The sequence below is a fragment of the Apodemus sylvaticus genome, chromosome 5 (genome assembly GCF_947179515.1).
Source record: "Apodemus sylvaticus chromosome 5, mApoSyl1.1, whole genome shotgun sequence".
Lineage (NCBI taxonomy): Eukaryota > Metazoa > Chordata > Mammalia > Rodentia > Muridae > Apodemus > Apodemus sylvaticus.
Genome location: NC_067476.1, coordinates 16,289,785 through 16,310,609, shown reverse-complemented (window position 1 = coordinate 16,310,609; position 20,825 = coordinate 16,289,785). Strand labels below are relative to the sequence as shown.

At 37.3% G+C, this 20,825-nt stretch overlaps 2 protein-coding genes across 2 annotated transcripts; one reads left to right on the top strand and one right to left on the bottom strand.

Annotated features, from left to right (window-relative positions):
- Positions 1-891: 891 nt before the first annotated feature.
- On the top strand, positions 892-1,884 carry LOC127684145 (olfactory receptor 1361-like). Its single transcript, XM_052181109.1, has one exon. The coding sequence runs from the start codon at positions 892-894 to the stop codon at positions 1,882-1,884; it is 993 nt and encodes a 330-aa protein (XP_052037069.1).
- A 14,060-nt stretch (positions 1,885-15,944) lies between these two features.
- Positions 15,945-16,871, bottom strand: LOC127684545 (olfactory receptor 1Q1-like). The gene has a single exon (XM_052181454.1). The coding sequence runs from the start codon at positions 16,869-16,871 to the stop codon at positions 15,945-15,947; it is 927 nt and encodes a 308-aa protein (XP_052037414.1).
- Between the last annotated feature and the right edge of the window lie 3,954 nt (positions 16,872-20,825).

Below are 20,825 nucleotides of genomic sequence, written 5' to 3'. Positions count from 1 at the left end.
TCCCAGCTTATGGGAAGCAGAGGAAGGAAGATCTCTCTGGGTTTGAGGACACCCTTGTTTTCAGAGAGAGTTCCAGGACAACCAGAACTACATAGTAAGATTCTGCCTTGAAACAAATTTTAATATTCATCAAAGAATTAGTGAAAGCAGTATGTAAAGGAGCATATTTATAAAATGTAGCTATAAATTTTTACAGGCATAAAAACTGTAAAAAACATTACCAGAAAGTAATTACAGGAAAAAGATAGGGAGTCACACAGACAGTACATGCAGTAATTTTCTCATTTAAAGTGAGAAACAAAAACATTTTCAGCCATCAGGTATATGTAGACAAAAAATAAAAATAATCTTGATTTGCAAAGACTGAGAATGACTACTGCATCTAATTATGTTATTTGGTAATTTATCGACTATACACAGAAAAATTGATGAAAACCAGGAAAGAAAATAACAATTGAAACCTGGAAAAAGAAAGTAAAATGGGTGAGGCACTGTGAAGAAGGAAGACTTTCTCATTTTGTGGTAAAAGGGCAAAGATATCATGTAACATGCAAACACAAATGTATTATCATAGTCAGAGACATAGAAATAAGGACTGCCCAAAAGCTGAATTGATACATGGAGGTAAGCTTAAGTCAATTACCACCCTTTTATTACATATGGTAGTATAGTTATATGCTATTATTATTCTGTGTGGTATACATGCATGTAAGTAGGTGTTTTGTGAGTAAATGTAGGATTATATCAATCACTTCTGCCCTCATCTTGGGTAAGTTCAGTTGACTTAAAGAACAGCATAATTAAAAGAACAAATTTGTCTGAGTCTTGGCATCTTTTCTTTCCTTTCCAACTCTGATCTTCTCTCTTTTCAGGTCATATAGACAATGACTTATGGCTACTAAAAACAAGACAGACGTGACTGAATTTGTATTGTTGGGATTGTCCAGTAGACCAGAGATGCAGCCAGTTATTTTTGGAGTTGTTCTTGTCATGTACCTGATAGCAGTTTTGGGCAACACTCTACTAGTGCTTGCTGCTCGCTCAGACCCCAAGCTTCAGACCCCCATGTACTTCCTTCTCAGTCAGCTTTCCTTGATTGACATATCTCTAACAACCATCACTGTTCCTCAGATGCTGGTGCACACACTCTCTGTGGTGCGAAGAATTTCTTATAACCATTGCATGACACAATTATTTTTCTTCATGGCAGTGGGCAGTATGGAAGGCCACTTACTAGCTGCCATGGCATATGACCGCTATGTTGCTATCTGTGCTCCTCTAAGATACTCTGCCATTGTTAGCCATAGCCTCTGTCTGAGAATAACATTGACCTCGTGGGTGGTGGTCAGCCTTAACAGTCTCCTATATAGTGTGTTGGTCACTCGTTTAACCTTCTGTGGAAACCAAGTCAACCACTTTTTCTGTGACATCACTCCTCTGCTGAAGCTCTCTTGTACTCGACCAGTAGTTAATGAAATGCTAATCTTCACTGAGGGTGTAGCTGTGGTCGTCAGCCCCTTCTTCTTCATTTTGGGTTCCTACATTCGCATAGGTTTTGCTATTGCCCACATGCATTCAATTGCTGCCCTGAGCAAGGCTCTGTCTACCTGCAGCTCTCACATTCTAGTTGTGCTGCTCCTGTATGGTTCTGTGATTCGCATGTACCTCAAACCATCGTCTACCTATGACTTAGACCAGGATCGTCAGGTTGCCATCTTCTACACATTGGTCACCCCTATGCTAAATCCACTAATCTATAGCCTCAGGAACCAGGAAGTTAAAGGAGCTCTCACACGGCTTCTTAGGAAACTTTTCATCTCAGGAAGCTTCCAGGTTGGCTCAGACAAAAAAAGAACGACACATATTATGAGACCCAATGTTTAATCTAAGACCACTTCAAATAGCTGATGTGGTTTCTTATTAATGTGTACAAATCATATTCCTGTGGAATAATCTTTGACATCAACTCCTCCTTCAATTAGAAAAAAGTAGAATTGTGAATAAATGGTTCTCAGACCCTTTGCATAGAATATCATCACAGTGTAAGCCAGAATATACTTTCAATTCACAGAACTTCAGGTATACAAAGTTAATCCCAGAGAATGAGTCATCAATATGGTGGTAAATCAATATGGCTTACTGAAATCAATCTTTTTCATAGTCCTGTGTCTTATGCTGTCTTCCAGAGTTAAGTCAAACTGACATATGACACTATTGTACAGTAAGTTAAAATTAAAGTAAATAATGGGTGGAATGGCGTACTCCTTAAATGGTATAATACTCATAGTCTCTCATTTCAACATTTCAAGGTAGAATAATAAGCTCAATGTTTATAGTTTAAATTATTTCATTTTACTTCCAGCTGTGATGTCATGGTCATATTAATTTTGTGATATGCATTAGGGAATCATGAAGCGATGTTTCACAGACAATTAACAGATAACACTTTCTACCACCATGAAAGGTATCTAGCAGGGGGAATTTCCTGGTCAGTTTGCTCTTGATTCACCTATGTTTTAAATGCAAAGTGAGTTGTGTCTTCAACAATAGTTATGCTAGACAATTGGGAGTAATGCCAATAGCCTATGTTCATTTGGATGCCTCTGGGGCACCATTGACCCATAACCCATAGGGGAATATTCTGTTCCTGATACTGAGGTTTGTATGTAATAATCCATGTTCTTCAGGAGCAGTGTTATTTGCCTGAGCCTGATATCTCTGTTACATTTCCAGGTTTTGGTTATAATTTCCATTAACTTACAATCTAGTGAGGTTTCATATTGTTTCTTCATACATCTTTAGTTTTTGTTAATTTATCTTCATCTCTTTGTACTCTCACTCTTTTAAAGCTTTCCCTGTTTAAAAATTTAGTTCTGAGACAACCCCCCCACCCCCACCCCTTGCTCATTCATTTCAAAGGTAGAATGAGTGAGAGAGACATTCTATAGTATATTTCAGCCTGCTCGGCATTAAGTTCAGCCATTCAAATCTTGTGTTCATGTTTTCTTTTTTAATTATTAAATATTTTTATTTTCTATACTTTTTGTTTACATTCCAAATGATTTCCCCCTTCCCAGATCCTCCCTCCCCATATGTCCCATAAACTTTCTTCTCTTCATCCATTCTCCAATCACCTCCCTCCTTTTTCTCTGTCCTTATATTCCCCTCCAATGCTAGATCAATCCTTTCCAGGATCAGGACCCTCTCCATACTTCTTCATGGGAGTCATTTGTTATGCTATTTGTGCCTTGGTATTCAGAGCTTCTGGGCTAATTAATATCCACTTATCAGAGATTGCATTCCATATGTATTCTTTTGTGACTGGGTTACCTCACTTAGGATGATATTTTAGATCAAACCATTTGCCTAAAAATTTTGTGAATTCATTGTTTCTAATTGTTGAGTAGTATTCCATTGTGTAAATATACCACATTCTCTGTATCCATTCCTCCTTTGAGGGACATCTGGGTTATTTGCCGTTTCTGGTTATTATAAATAAGGCTGCTATGAACATAATGGAGCATGTGTCTTTATTTCATGTCGGGAATCCTTTGGGTATATGCCCAGGAGAGGTATAGCAGGGTCGTCCGGAGGTGTCATGTCCAGTTTTCTGAGGAACCGCCAGACTGATTTCCAAAGTGGTTGTACCATCTTACAGCCCCACCAGCAGTGGAGGAGTGTTCCTCTTTCTGCACATCCTCGCCAACAACTGCTGTCTCCTGAGTTTTTGAACTTAGCCATTCTGACTAGTGTACGGTGAAATCTCAGGGTTGTGTTGATTTGCATTTCCCTAATGACTAATGATGTTGAGCACTTCTTAAGGTGCCTCTTGGCCATCCGAATTTCTTCAGGTGAAAATTCTTTGTTTAGATCTGTACCCCATTTTTTAATAGGGTTATTTGGTTCCTGGGGTCTAACTTCTTGAGTTCTTTGTATATATTGGATATTAGCCCTCTATCAGATGTAGAGTTGGTGAATATCCTTTCCCAATTTGATGGTTGTCATTTTGTCCTTTTAATAGTGTCCTTTGCCTTACAGAAACTTTGTAATTTTATGAGGTCCCATTTGTCAATTCTTGATCTTAGAGCATAAGCTATTGGTGTTCTGTTCAGGAACTTTTCTCCTGTGCCCATGTCCTCAAGGGTCTTCCCCAGTTTCCTTTCTATTAGTTTCAGTGTGTCTGGTTTTACATGGAGGTCCTTGATGTACTCGGAGTGAAGTTTAATACATGGATATAAGAATAGATCAACTCATATTCTTCTGCATGCTGACCTCCAATTGAACCAGCACCATTTGTTGAAAAGGCTATCTTTTTTCCACTGGATGTTTTCGTCTCCTTTGTCGAATATCAAGTGACCATAGGTGTGTGGATTCATTTCTGGATCTTCAGTTCTATTCCATTGGTCCACTTGTCTGTCACTGTGCCAATACCATGCAGTTTTTAACACTATTGCTCTGTAGTATTGCTTGAAGTCAGGGATACTGATTCCCCCAGAATTTCTTTTGTTGTTGAGAATAGTTTTAGCTATCCTGGGTTTTTTGTTGTTCCAGATGAATTTGAGAATTGCTTTTTCTAACTCTGTGAAGAACTGAGTTGGGATTTTGATGGGGATTGCATTGAATCTGTATATTGCTTTTGGCAAGATGGCCATTTTAACTATATTAATCCTGCCAATCCACCAGCATGGCAGATTTTTCCATTTTCTGAGGTCTTCTTCGATTTCCTTCTTCAGAGACCTGAAGTTCTTGTCATATAGATCTTTCACTTGTTTGGTTAGAGTCACACCAAGATACTTTATATTATTTGTGGCTATTGTGAAGGGTGTAATTTCCCTAACTTCTTTCTCAGCCTGCTTATCCTTTGAGTATAGGAAGGCAACTGATTTGCTTGAGTTGATTTTATAACCAGTCACCTTGCTGACATTGTTTATCAGCTGTAGGAGTTCTCTGGTGGAGGTTTTCGGGTCACTTAAGTAGACTATCATGTCATCTGCAAATAGTGATAATTTGACTTCCTCCTTTCCAATTTGTATCCCCTTGACCTCCTCATGTTGTCTAATTGCTCTAGCTAGAACTTCAAGTACTATATTGAAAAGATATGGAGAGAGAGGACAGCCTTGTCTAGTCCCTGATTTTAGTGGGATTGATTCAAGTTTCTCTCCATTTCATTTGATGTTGGCTACCGGTTTGCTGTATATTGCTTTAATGATGTTTAGGTATGGGCCTTGAGTTCCTGTTCTTGCAAAGACTTTTCACATGAAAGGATGCTGAATTTTGTCAAATGCTTTTTCTTCATCTAATGAGATGATCATTTGGTTTTTTTCTTTGAGTTTGTTTATGTAGTGGATAGCATTGATGGATTTCCGTATATTGAACCATCCCTGCATCCCTGGGATGAAGCCTACTTGATCATGGTGGATGATCGTTTTTATGTGTTCTTGGATTTGGTTGGCAAGAATTTTATTAAGTATTTTTGCATCAATATTCATAAGGGAAATTGGCCTGAAGTTCTCTTTCTTTGTTGGATCTTTGTGTGGTTTTGGTATCAGTGTAATGGTGGCTTCATAGACCCAGTCGGGTAGAGTTCCTTCTGTTTCTACTTTGTAGAATAGTTTGAAGAGTATTGGTGTTAGGTCTTCTATGAAGGTCTGATAGAATTCTGCACTGAAGCCATCTGGTCCCGTGCTTTTTTTGGTTGGGAGACTTTCTATGACCCTTTTTATTTCTTCAGGTGTTATGGGACAGTTTAGATGATATATTTGATCCCGATTTAGTTTTGGTGTCACATATCTGTCTAGGAAACTGTCCATTTTCTCCAGATCCTCCAGTTGTGTTGAATGTAGTCTTTTGTAGTATGATCTAATGATTTTTTGAATTTCATCAGTTTCTGTTGTTATATCTACCTTTTCAATTCTAAGTTTGTTAATCTGTATACTGTCTCTGTGCCCTTTGGTTAGTCTGGCTAAGGATTTATCTATCTTGTTGATTTTCTCAAAGAACCAGCTCCTGGTTTTGTTGATATTTTGTATGGTTCTCTTTGTTTCTACTTGATTGATTTCGGCCCTGAGTTTGATGATTTCCTGCCTTCTGCTCCTCCTTGGTGAAATAGCTTCTTTTTGTTCCAGGGCTTTCAGGTGTGTCATTAAGCTGTTAGTGTATGCTCTCTCCATTTTCTTTTTGGAGGCACTCAGAGATATGAGTTTTCTGCTTAGCACTGCTTTCATTGTGTCCCATAGATTTGGGTATGTTGTGTCTTCATTTTCATTAAGTTCTAAAAAGTCTTTAATTTCTTTCTTTATTTCTTCCTTGACCAAGGTATCATTGAGTAGAATATTGTTCAGTTTCAACGTGTATGTGGGTTTTCTGTTGTTTTTGTTGCTATTGAAGACTATTTTTACTCCATAGTGATCTGATAGGAGGCATGGGATTAGTTAGATCTTATATTTGTTGAGGTCTGTCTTGTGACCAATTATATGGTCGATTTTGGAGAAGGTACCATAAAGTGCTGAGAAAAAGGTATATTCTTTTGCTTTAGGATAAAATGTTCTCTCTCTCTCTCTCTCTCTCTCTCTCTCTCTCTCTCTCTCTCTCTATATATATATATATATATATATATATATATATATATATATATATATATATATAATGTTAAATCTAATTGGTCCAAAGCTTCAATTCGTTTCACTGTGTCCCTGTTCAGTTTCTGTTTTCCTGATCGGTCCATTGAGGAAAGTGCAGTGTTGAAGTCATCCACAATTATTGTGTTAGCTGCAATGTGTGCTTTGAGCCTTAGTAAAGTTTCTTTTATGAATGTGGGTGCCCTTGCATTTGGAGCATAGATGTTCAGGATTGAGAGTTCTTCTTGTTGTATTTTTCCTTTGACCAGCAAGAAGTGTCCCTCAGAGTCTCTTTTGATGACTTTGGGTTGAAAGTCAATTTTATCTGATATTAGAATGGCTACTCCAGCTTGTTTCCTGAGACCATTTGCTTGTAAAATTGTCTTCCAGCCTTTTACTCTAAGGTAGTGTTTGTCTTTGACCCTTAGGTGTGTTTCCTGTATGCAGCAAACTGTATGGTCCTGTTTACATATCCAGTCGGTTAGTCTATGTCTTTTTATTGGGGCATTGAACCCACTGATGTTAAGAGATATTAAAGAATAGTGATTATTACTTCCTGTCATTTTTGATGTTATTTTTTAAATTTGATTTTTTTATCTTCTTTTGGGTTTGATGAAAGACGTTTACTACCTTGCTTTTTCCAGGGTGAAGTTTCCCTCCTTGTATTGGTGTCTTCCTCCTATTATCCTTTGTAGGGCTGGGTTTGTGGATAGATATTGGGTAAACTTGGTTTTGTCACGGAATATCTTAGTTTCTCCATCTATGGTGATTGAGAGTTTTGCTGGGTATAGTAGTTTTGGCTAGCATTTGTGTTCTCTTAGAGTCTACATGAGATCTGCCCAGGATCTTCTAGCTTTCATAGTCTCAGGTGAGAAGTCTGGTGTGATTCTGATAGGTCTTCCTTTATATGTTACTTGGCCTTTTTCTCTTACTGCCTTTAATATTCTTTCTTTGTTTAGTACATTTGGGGTTTTGATTATTATGTGACAGGAGGTATTTCTGTTCTGGTCCAGTCTGTTTGGAGTTCTGTAGGCTTCTTGTATATTCATGGGCATCTCTCTCTTTAGGTTAGGGAAGTTTTCTTCCATAATTTTTTTGAAGTTATTTGCTGGCCCTTTAAGTTGTAAATCTTCACTCTCATCTATGCCTATAATCCTTAGGTTTGTTCTTCTCATTGTGTCCTAGATTTCCTGGATGTTTTGGATTATCAGCTTTTTGCATTTTGCATTTTCTTTAACTGTTGAGTCCATGGTTTCTATGGTATCTTCAGCATCTGAGATTCTTTCTTCTATCTCCTGTATTCTGTTGTTGATATTTGCATCTATGTCCCTAGATTTCTTCCCAAGGCTTTCTCTCTCCAAAGTTGTCTCCCTGTGAGTTTTCTTAGTTGTTTCTACTTCTGATTTTAGATCCTGAATGGTTTTGCTTAGCTCATTCACTTTCTTCTTTGTGTTTTCCTGTAATTCTTTAAGATATTTTTGTGTTTCCTCTTTCATGACTTCAGCCTGTTGACCAAAGTTCTCCTGTATTTCTTCAAGTGATTTTTGTGTTTCCTCCTTATTGTCTTTTGTATTCTCCTGAATTTCTTTCAATGATTTTTGTGTTTCCCTTGTAAGGGCTTCTAACTTTTGATCCATTTTCTCCTGAATTTCTTTAAGTATGTCCTTCATGTGTTCCTGTACCAGCATCATGACCAGTGATTTTAAATACAAATCTTGTTTTTCTGGTGTGATGGGGTATCCAGGACGTGCTGTTAAAGGAGAATTGGGATCAGATGCTGCCATATTGCCTTGATTTTTATTAGTGATGTTCCTGTGTTTGCCTTTTGCCATCTACTTCTCACTGGTGTTAGTTTGTCTTGTTGTCAATGCTGGACTCACCAGTGCAAGCTGCCTCTTCCCAGCTGGCCTCTGGTGCACAGCTGACCTCCTGCACTGCCTGAAGACAGGGTGCAGTGGCTCAGGCTGTTCAGATCCTGAAGCAGACACCTGAAGGCTCCTGCCGGGGCCTGCTGGACTCACCAGAGCACACTGACTCCTCCCAGCCGTCCTCCCAGGTGCCCCTCTGGCCTCTTGCAGGGCCTGGAGATGTGGTATTGTAGCCTAGGTTGTTTTGGATCCTGAAGTGGAGATCTGAAGGCTCCCACCAGAGGCCTCAGGACTGGAACCTAAACTCTGTGGGGCCGAACCACCAGAGCAAGCTGTGTCCTCCCAGTCTGCCTCCGGGTGCACACCAGGCCTCTTGCACTTCCTGGAGACTTAGTGCTGTGGCCCAGGCTGTTCAGACCCCAAAGCAGCCACAGGAAGGCTCCCGCCTGGGGCCTGATGAACTCACCAGAGCACACTGACTCCTCACAGCCGGCCTCCTGGGTGCCCCTCTGGCCTCTTGCATGGCCTGGAGATGTGGTGTTATAGCCCAGGCTGTTCTGGATCCCGAAGCAGAGATCTGAAGGCTCCCACTAGAGTCCTCAGGACTGGAACCTAAGCTCTGTGGGGACGAACCACCAGAGCAAGCTGTGTCTTCCCAGTCTGCCTCCGGGTGTGCTCATGTTTTCTCTCTAAGCAACTACTGTATTCTTCTGCATATGTTTTTGTTTTGGTCAGGGTATTTAACATGTGACCTATTACCTTGATTAGTTTTTAGTTGTGCAATACATCATTTTTGGTGATGGGTATTTATATAGAAAGCAGAGAATATATTAAATATCTTCACCAAAAAAAAAATAAAGATTGGGGGCAATATAAGGAATCTAGTTGATGTAATAGATTTGGTGGTGATGGTTTTATACTTATATGTGTTCACATTCCTCAAATTATATTAAACAAATCTTTGCAATTTTTATGTGTATATTTGTGTGTATTTATATGTGTATGTGTGTGTGTGCATATGTGTGTTGACTTGTGCATAGTAGGTGACTGATCTAACCTTTGAGTGACATTTCCAGATTTAAATCTGTTTTGTTTGTGTGTGTGTGAGAGTGTATGTGTGTGTGTGTGTGTGTGTTGGGAGTAGAGATTATGTATGTGTACATGCAGAGGCTAGAGGACAACTTCAAGAATCATTTCTCAGGTACCTACCATTGTTTCTTTGAAATAAGGTCTTTCATTGGTTTGCACTTCAAATAGCAAATAGGTGAGGCTAACTTGCTAGTGAGCTCTTTCTGTCCCTTACATCAACATCACTGAATTAACCATGATGTTCCACCACACTTGGGTTTTTGCTGTTGTTTTATTTTTGAGATTGTATTTTAATTATATTATTTCTTCCTTCCCTTCCTTCTCTAAACTCTTCTATATACTCATCCCTCTTCTTCAAAGTTTTGCCTTTGTTTTCATCAGTTGTTATTGTATGGAGATATGTATTTCTATATACATATATATTCTCAAATATAACCTTTTTAGTCCATCTAATGTTATGTGTATATATGTTTTCATGGTTGACCACTTGGCACTGCAGTGTGTTCTTCCTTGAGAGGGCCACCTTTCCAGCTTCTAGCTTTATTCAGTTGCTTGTAGTTCCTTGTACAGAGTTGAGCCAAATTGAATATTTGGCTCTTAACAGGTTCTGGAAATTGAAACCAGGTCCTCATATTTGTAACATACTTTACTGGCTGGATAATTTTCCTATACCAAATATCTTTTGTTGTCATTGTTTAAGAAAAATTATATATATATATATATATATATATATATATATACACACACATACAATAGAATACACAGATCTTGCTGTATAATATATGGCTCCACTAATGTTTTTCTTTCTCTACTACAAGGTCCAGGTCCATTTAGACCACAATACTCACAGTGTGGTAGACAGAAAAAGCATTCTGGGAACCTTACAAAAAATGAATGATTGCAGTTTCTGTGCCTTCTACTAGATCAACTGATTTAGGATCTGTACTTTATTAAGAGACAGGATTAATGTGTTGAAATAATTGCTCTAATGTGAAGCACCTATTAGGATGCCTCATTTCATTTGTGTGTGTGTGTGTGTGTGTGTGTGTGTGTGTATGTGTGTGTGTGTTTATGTATGTGTATTCATGCATGAGTGCATGTGTGCATGTGTATGTACACACATGGGTAGGACCAGAGTCAATGCTGGATATCTTCTCTCTCTCTCTCTCTCTCTCTCTCTCTCTCTCTCTCTCTCTCTCTCTCTCTCACACACACACACACACACACACACACACACACACCTCAATACACACAAACACATCCTCTTCCTCCTCTTCCTTCTGATACAAGGTCTCTGAAAATAGAACTTACTGATTTTGCTGGTTAGGCAGAGTCTTTGGGGAATATACCTCAGTTTGTTTTGCCCCCTGCCTAGTGCTAAGGCTCTAAATATATACTCCCATGCTTAGGTTTTATGTTGGTGCTGGAGATTTGAAAAATAGACACTATTCTCACTATCTCTCCATTCCCAGAAAGTTTTATTTCATCTGAGAAGAAATGTATAATGAATTAAAGTTAGGCTTATATTCCTCTATCTTTCGTTACTATAGAATAATGTGGTAAAAATGGGAACTTGCTTTTATCCACTGTTGCCATTGAGATGTAGTCTATGTTGCTTCTTATGACAGTTATAGCTTTAGAGATACCTACTCCTAATTGAGCAGAAGACAGTATAACTTATTTGTCCTGTTCTGAGTTGACTTACACCATCAGCCACACAAAATACACAACATACTGACATATTTATCTGCTTACAAAGACTTTTTAACTCTATCTGGCCTATAAACATCTGGGAAAATCAATTTTGCTTAATATAATTTGAAAGGGAAAAAACCTTAGTTCAGTGCCCATTGTTCAGAGATGGAATGACATGGTGGCCAATCCCTGATGAAAACAACAAAGGCTCAAGTCAGATAATCAGTTCCATAGTAAAAATATCCAAAAGCTCAAGTTTGACTTTGTGTTTTTGTGGGTACACAAGGATTGCCCAATGAAGGGTGAATCATCTAGCCTTCATAAAACTGAACTGTTTTGTGGTAATCAGGAAATAGAACTGATAATATTATACCATTAATCTGGTTTGTGGTTGTTATTGTAAAAACAGTGCAATTTTCCATTTATTTATTTTTATACTCATTTGTTGACATTGTATTCTTAGTCACAATTTGTGCTCATTTGAATTGAGCACAAGTCACATTTGAAGTATGTATTCTGAGAGCTTACCAAAAAGTATAGTAATGAAATGAAGAGATTCATAGAGTAAGATATGGGATGTAGGGAAAGTACATTTGATTATCCTGAAGTATTGATTAAAATAGCTTTGTAGCCTTGCAACTAAAATTTATCACCAAAACCAGTGCGTTTTAGGAAGATGTAGCATTAAAAGTGAGACTAACACAAGAAGAGTAATGTATTGTGATCATCTGAATTTGTGGAAATTATTCATTTTAAGGATATAAGAATAGAATAGAGTTCAGAATCCAAAAGGAAAATGATAAACTATCAAATATATTGTAGGGTATGATAAGGGATAGTATTTAGAATCAAAGTTAGATTTCAAACTTTCCCATTACTTGCTGTAAGATTTCAAATAATTATTCAGTTATTTTCTGCCTCAGTTTCTCATTGTAAAGAAGGGAGAAATAGTAAGTGCAATTCAGAATTTCTGTAAAGATTTGATGAATGAAATATATGTAAATGACTCATAGTAAATTCAATGCATATATTTTTATATCAATAGTAATTTTATTAATAGTATAATGATGAAATTATGTGGATAAAGCAAAGATATTTTAGGCAAAGAGCTGGATATTTAACCTTCAAATTATCACATAAGAAATAATTTCACACCTTGGTGTCTTCTAACAACAGAAATTTCTCACAACTCTGTTGGTTGAAATTTTCATGGGGTCACATGCAAATATGTTTTCCATAGAAAGAGACAAAGGGAGATAGCCAACTGAGTAGAGCTATGTTCATGACAAAGACTAAATATCAAAAGTGCAAAACCAGCTGACCCAAACCTATTCGACACTTTCAGCTGGGAAAAGCATTTGCTATGCTTATTTATGAAGTACTGCCTAAAGTTTAGTCCAAAGTCATTGAGTGGGATAGACATGTATGTATTCTGCCTATGATGAAGCTATGTCAAGAACTGGAAATAAGGGAGAAATTCTGAACAAATAATACCTACCTAAGTATGCAGCTTTTCAAGTTGCCATTAGTAAATATAAAGATTGTTTCTAATTTTCATTCTAATAAATAATAGCATAGTATATGGTATATGTACAGTTATACATATAATAGTCATCCACTGTATATTTATTCTGGGAGATGAACTCTTAGAAGAGGAATGGTATTACCTATGTAATTTTGTTCTTTTTGATAAGATTTTACTATGTAGTATGGATTGGCCTTGAACTTACAAAGATACTTCTGCCTCTGCTTCTTGAGTTCTAGAATTAAAGGCATAGGCCACCATTCCTGGTCTCAAGTACAACTTTTAAAATATAATTGTCTAGTTGCTCTGAAAGAAAAAAGTAAAGTAGGACCCTTTTATACAAAGAGGATATATTCCCAAATCCAGGTGATATATAAGACATCAGCATTTTGTGAGTGTGCATGTATGTGTGGCTGTAATTTCAGTTTGATATCAAGATGGCTGCCAAGTGCCTATTGAACACTTAGCAATGTGGTCCAGTGAGAATATAGTGGACCGAGATAATTAACTAATATAGTGGATAGAGGTATGATTCATGTTCCATGCAAGATGTAACAGGACACTGAAATTTTACCCTATTTAGAACAGTTTAAATTAAAAAGTCTGTAGGTATCTATTTCTAGAATTTTTCACTTAATATTTTTAGAAAACAGGTCAGTATGAGTATATGAAACAGTAGAAAGTGACACTGGAATATGGCAGAATATTGTATCAGTTTACTCTCTCTCCAACTTAAGGGGAAGTTTTAGAAAAGACCAAGCAGTGACTCTGAATAGACAGCAAAGAACAAAGGGATTGTAACTAGTGATGAAAGGAGAAGATGAACCAAAGAGGCAGGAGATATTAAAATAAAACAAGGTGATCCAGACAGAAACTCCATGGTATGTAAGTTGTTTTCTAGGCAAGGTAAGGAACCAGAGTACTGTGAGATTTCTGCAGATCAAGTTTGCAGTTTTATTAAGACTTCTGTATAGTCTTGAAGTTTTTGACATTGCTGGGACAGTCTGTCGGCTAGATAAAAACTTAAGCTTACTTATCTACCATTCTGTCTCTCCATGTGCTTCTCGCTGGCTGTTTCCAGTTTCATTAATCTCCCTCTTGTATGTCTTCCACCTCTGTCCTCTGGTCTTCTGTGTCTCTCTGCCTCTGCTTTGATATCCTGCCCATCTGGAAGTCCTACACTTTTATTTCCTGCCCCAGCTCAGACCATCAGCTCTTTATTATAAAAAAGTCACATTCCAGTTTTAACCAATCAGAGAAAGACAATGTCTGGTCCATATCTTTGGTGGCCTTTAGGCATTGAGGACTGTCTGACCTTCATCTTTTGGGCAAGTGAAGAAGGACAAGCGTTTACAAATAGAAAGCTGGTGGGATATAGAAATGGCAATACCAAAATCCTGCTAGCACTTAGGTCTGCTGCTACAGCAGCTGTTGAAAATACAGGGGTATACCTTTATACAGTGTAAGGGAAGGCCAGTCCAACACCAGAGTTGACTCATCAAAAGTTGGTGTCATTATAATATAGTTCAGTGGTAAAGCATTTGCCTGGCAAATGCAGTGGCCTGGGTTTTATCCTCATCAAACCAAAATGGAAATGAAGAGACCACAGTAATAAATATGAAGGAAACTGCATTGCTTCATTTATTCTTTCAATTTACACATGCTAGGGTTTCCTTTATCTGGGAAGAACTCAGGAAGAGCCAACAATCTTATGAATATAGCTAGCTTCTCAGTCTATTTAAGTGGCAAACATTTTATTAAGATTTATATTTATACTGCAAGAAAGCTTTCTATAATATTACACTAAATCTTTATAAGTTTAGTTCCTTCTCATCTCAGTGTCCTAAATGATTGTATTTAATAGATTATGCTTTATATAGACAGATACATTAGTCAGCCATGCTTCTATTGTCTGACATGTCTCTTGGGAGGCTCCCTTATTACTCTCACTGATGAGATTGAAAGTTTGATGTTTTACCAGATCTGATTTTGGAATTCATTCACCAGGCTCAGCAAAACCAGGCAACAATCACCCAGTATTAGACAAATTCTTCCTGTCAATTACTCAGTTTGGACAATGAGAGCTTCAGCTCTCTGTGAATGGAATGTCTCGAGAAGGTTAAGAATATGAAAGTGGGAAAGAATGGTGCACTTAGTTCTGGGTATTCAGTAGATTCTGGTAAATGTTGTGTCCTTTCCATGTTGGAGTGGTTAACCTATTTTATCTGTATCACAGAAAATTTGAAAAGATACAAGCACCAATATTTCCCTCATGGTATCCCTGGCATTTAGAAAATATGAAAATGATCAATTCTTGTCTAATCAGATGGACCATAATATTTTGAATTAAAGGTAGTGGTACAAGGTATATATGAGCAGATCTGACAATATCTATTTTCAAATCTTTGGGATTCTGCCCAGTGACCTTTGCTGCTGGTGCTAGTGGAGTAGTTCTCTCACTTGACAGTTTGGAAATTATAGCAATGTTCTCAGAAGTCTCATTCTAGACTACGACTTTGAATGTGGTTATTAATGGCATTTCCTATTCTTATCTATTTTAGAATCTGACACCCAGACCTTGAAATCTTATGAGCTCTATATAGCATGTTTAGGAACTAGTTTCCATCACAATCATCCATACTCACTTTTAATGAACACCGAAAATCACAATTCTTTCTTTAACTATGTGTCTGTGGATTATCTTCAATGTCAGTGAAACCATGCTCATATTTTACACTAAGTACATGATGGTTCCTTTTGTTTTGTGTACGTTGGGCTTAATCAATACTTTATAACAATATTTAATGAGAAAATCATTGCTATGTGTTCAATCTGGATATTTCCAGAACATTTATTTTTAACTTTATTTCTTTCAGTTTTAGAAATTGAAGCTTGGATCTTGTGCACACTAAACAAGTGTCCACTGACTTATATTCTTAGCCTTTCTTCTATTCATTTTGACATGGTCTAAATAGGTTGTCCATCATACTCTTGGATTCTCCAGACCAGGCATGGTTTGCAACTACCATCCCTATGATTTAGCTTTTCTGAGCTACTATAAAAGAAACAGAGTAGTGAAGGGCAATATGATTTTCTTAGTGTGATAGTTAAGATGTGGAATGTTGTTTAAGGTTTGAGCTACACAAAAGGTTATAGTCTTCTCACCCATTTCCTGAAGGCTTCTTTTACATCTCCATTCCTCAGGCTGTAGATAAATGGGTTCAACATAGGAGTCACCACTGTGTACATGACTGTCACAATGCGGCCCTTAACCACTGAGTAGCTTGAAAGGGGCCTGAAATAGACCCAAGTGAGGGTGCCATAGAATATGGCCACCACAGTGAGGTGGGAACCACAGGTAGAAAATGATCTCCATTTCCCATTGGCAGAGGGGATATGGAGGACTGTTGAGATGATGAAGGCATAGGAGGCAATGATGAAGACCAGAGCTCCATTGATGACTATGACTCCTTCTGTATGAATCATCAAGGTGTTGAGTTGGGTGCTGGTACAGGAGATCTTCATCAGAGGATAGAGGTCACAGAAGAAATGGGGTATCCTGTTATCTGCACAAAAGTTCAGTTTGCCCATGAGGAAGGTGTGCAACAGGGCATGAAGGTGGGAGAGGACATGGCATAGAGTCACCATTTCTGCACACAACATTCCAGTCAGTATTGAGGTATAACGGAGAGGGTTACAGATGGCTATGTACCTGTCATAAGCCATCACAGCTAGGAGGAAATTTTCCATTGCTGCAAAACAAATGAAGAAATATGTTTGGGCTAAACAGCCCACATAGGAAATGGCCTTGGTAGAGGAAAAAATGTTTTGTAACATCTTGGGAACTGTGGTAGAGGTGAAGCAGATGTCTGCCAAGGCCAGGTTACTGAGGAAGATGTACATTGGAGTGTGGAGATGAGGAGCAGAGATGATAAGTGTGATGATAAAACAATTGCCAGAAATGTTGATGATATACATAAGTAGAAAGAGAAGGAAGAGAGGAATCTGCTCAACTGGATTAGTAGAGATGCCCAAGAGAACAAAGTAAGATACACTGGTCCAGCTGCTGTTGTCCATCTGTCACCATAAAGGCAGGAAAGAATATTTTCAGTCCTTAGAAATATGAGCAGGCTTCTTAGTAACCATTACTGTTGTGCTCCAGTATGAAATACACATGGCCATGACAAAAGGATTGAATACATTATTATTTTTCATTATTTTTACATTATTATTTTCACATATAACATTTATAAAGCATCTTCCTTGAACTGGAGACTTTGGAACATTATCATATTTAAATATTACAATTTTTGAAGCATTACCATTATTATGCATTACAAATTAGAAGGCATATAAAGTTTAAGCTCTTAAAGGGTACATTTCAATTTATATCATATTTACTAGGATCCAAAGGTTATGTTGTTAAACACTATATGACATGACACTCTAAAATTAAGCCAACCTACCTTATTTGTGATGGTAGACTGATAGATGGGATGCACATCCAAGGAACTTGCCTGTAGAACGGAATGTCAGAGTTAATATGGTTCATCAGTTCTCATTGTAGAGGCTGTGTAGAGGGGCATCCTTGCTGGTGCCCAAGATCCCTCAAATAGTACAAATTGTTTTATAAGAATGAATTTCCATCTTCATAATTTCTGTACACTTCCCTAATTGACTCTTATCTTCAACTAGTCTTATGCTTTATCTGGTCCCATAGCTAACAACAGTAAGACAAAAAGTAATAAAATGGATGTTTACTTTACACACTTACTATAGCAATAAATAATAGTTACGTTTGTATTCATAGACTTAGGTTGAAAATGCACTTTGCTCCATTAGGTGTCTTGGCCTACATGCTTCTTACAGCTCGTTATTCATGTCTATATATAAGTGGATTCAACCAACAATGGATACTTGAAAAAATTATTCCAAAAATAAAAAAGTGTGATTTTGTTGCATGAAGGATACTACAAATCCACACAAATGAGATGATGCATAGGTGATAAATTAGATATTATAAGCAGTCCTGACACAATTTAATGTGTGCAACTTAATCTCTGTACAAATACTATTCCTTTTTATATCTAAAGATTTTGTTATCCCATAGATCCTGGAGCCAATGGCCAATTATATCTACTTATTATTTAAAATTTCATGTCATAAATCCTTCTATAAATCAAAAATAGATGAAAATTGATGACTTAATATTGGCAAAGCTAATATTATATAATTTGTTACTAATAATTTCTATAATATTTCAATTAAGATTATTTTTTTCTGATTACTTCTAACAAAATTTCATGGTCACAAGAAGCTAAAATAACTTAAATTCTATATTCTGTAGTGTAGAAAGTAAGATAGATAATAATAATGATTTCCACTTAAAAATAATTATAGTGAGATAAAATGTGTATAGGGAAGAATGAAAGCACATGTTTAAACAGAGCTTTTAAAAGTGATCTTGTTCTTCTATTCAAAGTGTGATGGTCACAGCAACTGTGTGATGTATTATCCTCAATGTATAAATGAAGATGTTGAAGTTCACAGAGTTCAAAGACCAAGATTAGAAAGTGGTGAAGCCAGAATTTAAGTTCAGTTGCATCTGATCTCAGAGTCTAGACCCTTACTACTGACTATCCTTCACCCCTTAAGAAGCTTTCCTTATTAATTCCTGTTTATTCTTCACATTTTGCTTTTACATTGTGCTGACTTATACATTAGCTAGATTTGTGCCCATTATCTCTTACACATGCAAATGGATATATGTGTATAAGTAAGTATATATGTATATATATGCATGTTTAAGCCCTATTATAAAGCTAAAACTACATAGTCTTGTTTCTGCTTTTAAAGTCATGCTATTGAGAATGAGAGTACTGAGTAAGATTCTCCAACGTCACACTGAATAGGGGCAGAGACAGGCAGGGGAAGAATCTGGTGTAGTTGTGGATGTGGGAAGCCAAGAATCTCAATTATAAGTCGCTGTGCAGATAAACACAGAGCAACATGGCTTGTGAGTGTAGACCAAGGAAATAGGGCATGTGGGTTTGGTACCATGTTTGCCAGGAAAGTGTTCTGCGACCTTAGGGAGAACACCTTTTTCCTCATCTTGGAAATAAGGATAATATCTGCCTGTAATTAAAAAGCTGTATATACTTTACATGTGTTGAAGCTCCTTAAAAGTTCAAGGAAACAGTGTGCACCTATCTTTAAAATGCTGTGGCAACTTGGGGTTCCTGTCACAAAGCTGATCCTTTTCCTTCAGCCACTTCAGCCACAAACTTCACTTTGAAAATAGAGAAGGAATTAGTATAACTTAGTCAAATCTGCTCTCTGGGTTTCTCTTTCATTGTTAGGCCTCAGGTATGGGAAGAAGCTGATCGTTAAAGAGAAGGCAATGTGGACAGCTACATGTAAGCATAACTTCTGGATTGCCCAATCCTGTTCACAGTAAATGCTTCCTCACTTCACTGAATCTTTCTATTTTTAAGCTATTTTTAATGAAAATATTAGCTATGTAAATCATCTATGATTTTTTGTGAGTATGTTTGAATGAGAGGAGGTTAGTGCATGAAGACAGTAGCATAGCTGAGGATAAGGGGGGAAAGACAGACCAAAAAGGGACATAACAGATGACAGATTAAAACACAAACTTCATAGTACTTACATTATTGTCCAAATAGTCGATTTTCATGGTCTTTGTCAAGAATCTGGCATAAGAGTTGCCTAATATGCCCACAAATGTTATGTGATATTGTGTAGCCCTCTGTGAGTCTGTACCACTTTACTGAGAACTCTCAGCAGGACTAGAATGTACTGGACTACGCACTTCCATTTCTCCTTGGAATATGTGTCATTGTGACTTGTTTTGACACACAGAACCAGCTACTCAGGGAAGACAAAGGAGGTAGTCTTTTTTCAAAAGAGAAAGAAAAGTATCAGGCAGGAGTTGAAGTGTTAGCAGCTCTGCGGGTGTCATACTAGACTTGTTAGAGAAGGAGATCAGGACGAGGGGTGCTGGGAGCTGGGGTTTTAATCACATGCTTCTGCATGGATCACCTGGTTCTCACTAGTGGGGAGTCCCAAGTGTGTCACTGTCCAGACTTGTTGCTTTCTCTGGAGAGTGAGACCAAAAAGGCAATGTTTATAATGTTACTGTTGTGGCTTAGTCCCAGGAGTCCTGAAGAGGAAGCCCACAGAAACTCAGATATGGTCCAGGAAGAGGTGGGTGTCTCCCTTCCCTGAATTCTTTAAGATGCAGCCTCTTATTTTGCTCTTATCTAAGCAGTCAACACATTTTACATTTATAAAAATATTTTTATTAAATTTTCAGGACTTTTATTGTTTATAAAAATATTTAAGAGTAAAACATGTATCAAGAAAATGTTAGTCTGTTTCTACCTGTGTGTTCAATTCAGGGGTAATCTGTCACTTATCATGTCAGACAGGTAGCACTGTAGACACTTCTCAATGTATAGGTAAACATATGCAATTATATAAAAATAAGATCTTGGGACCAGAGTAATGGCTCAGAGTATTTTCTGCATTTACAGAGTACTCAAGTTTGGTTCCCAGAATGCACATGGTAGCTTACAACCATCTGTAACTTCATTTTCAGGGAATCTGACATATTTTTATGATATTGTGGCTTTTGCACACATAGTACACATGAATAAACACAGGTACACACAAATACGCATGAAAATAAATATTTTAAAAGTGGGATTTGCAGCAACAAATTGGGAAAAGTTCTTCAACTCTACATCAGATAGAGGGCTAATATCCAATATATATAAAGAACTCAAGAAGTTAGACTTCAGAAAACCAAATAACCCTATTAAAAATGGAGTACAGAGTTAAACAAAGAATTTTCACCTGAAGAACTTCGATGGCTGAGAAACATCTTAAAAAATGCTCAACTTCATTAGTCATTAGGGAAATGCAAATCAAAACAACCCTGAGATTTCACTTTATACCAGTCAGAATGGCTAAGATTAAAAATTCAGTAGACAGCAGATGTTGGCGATG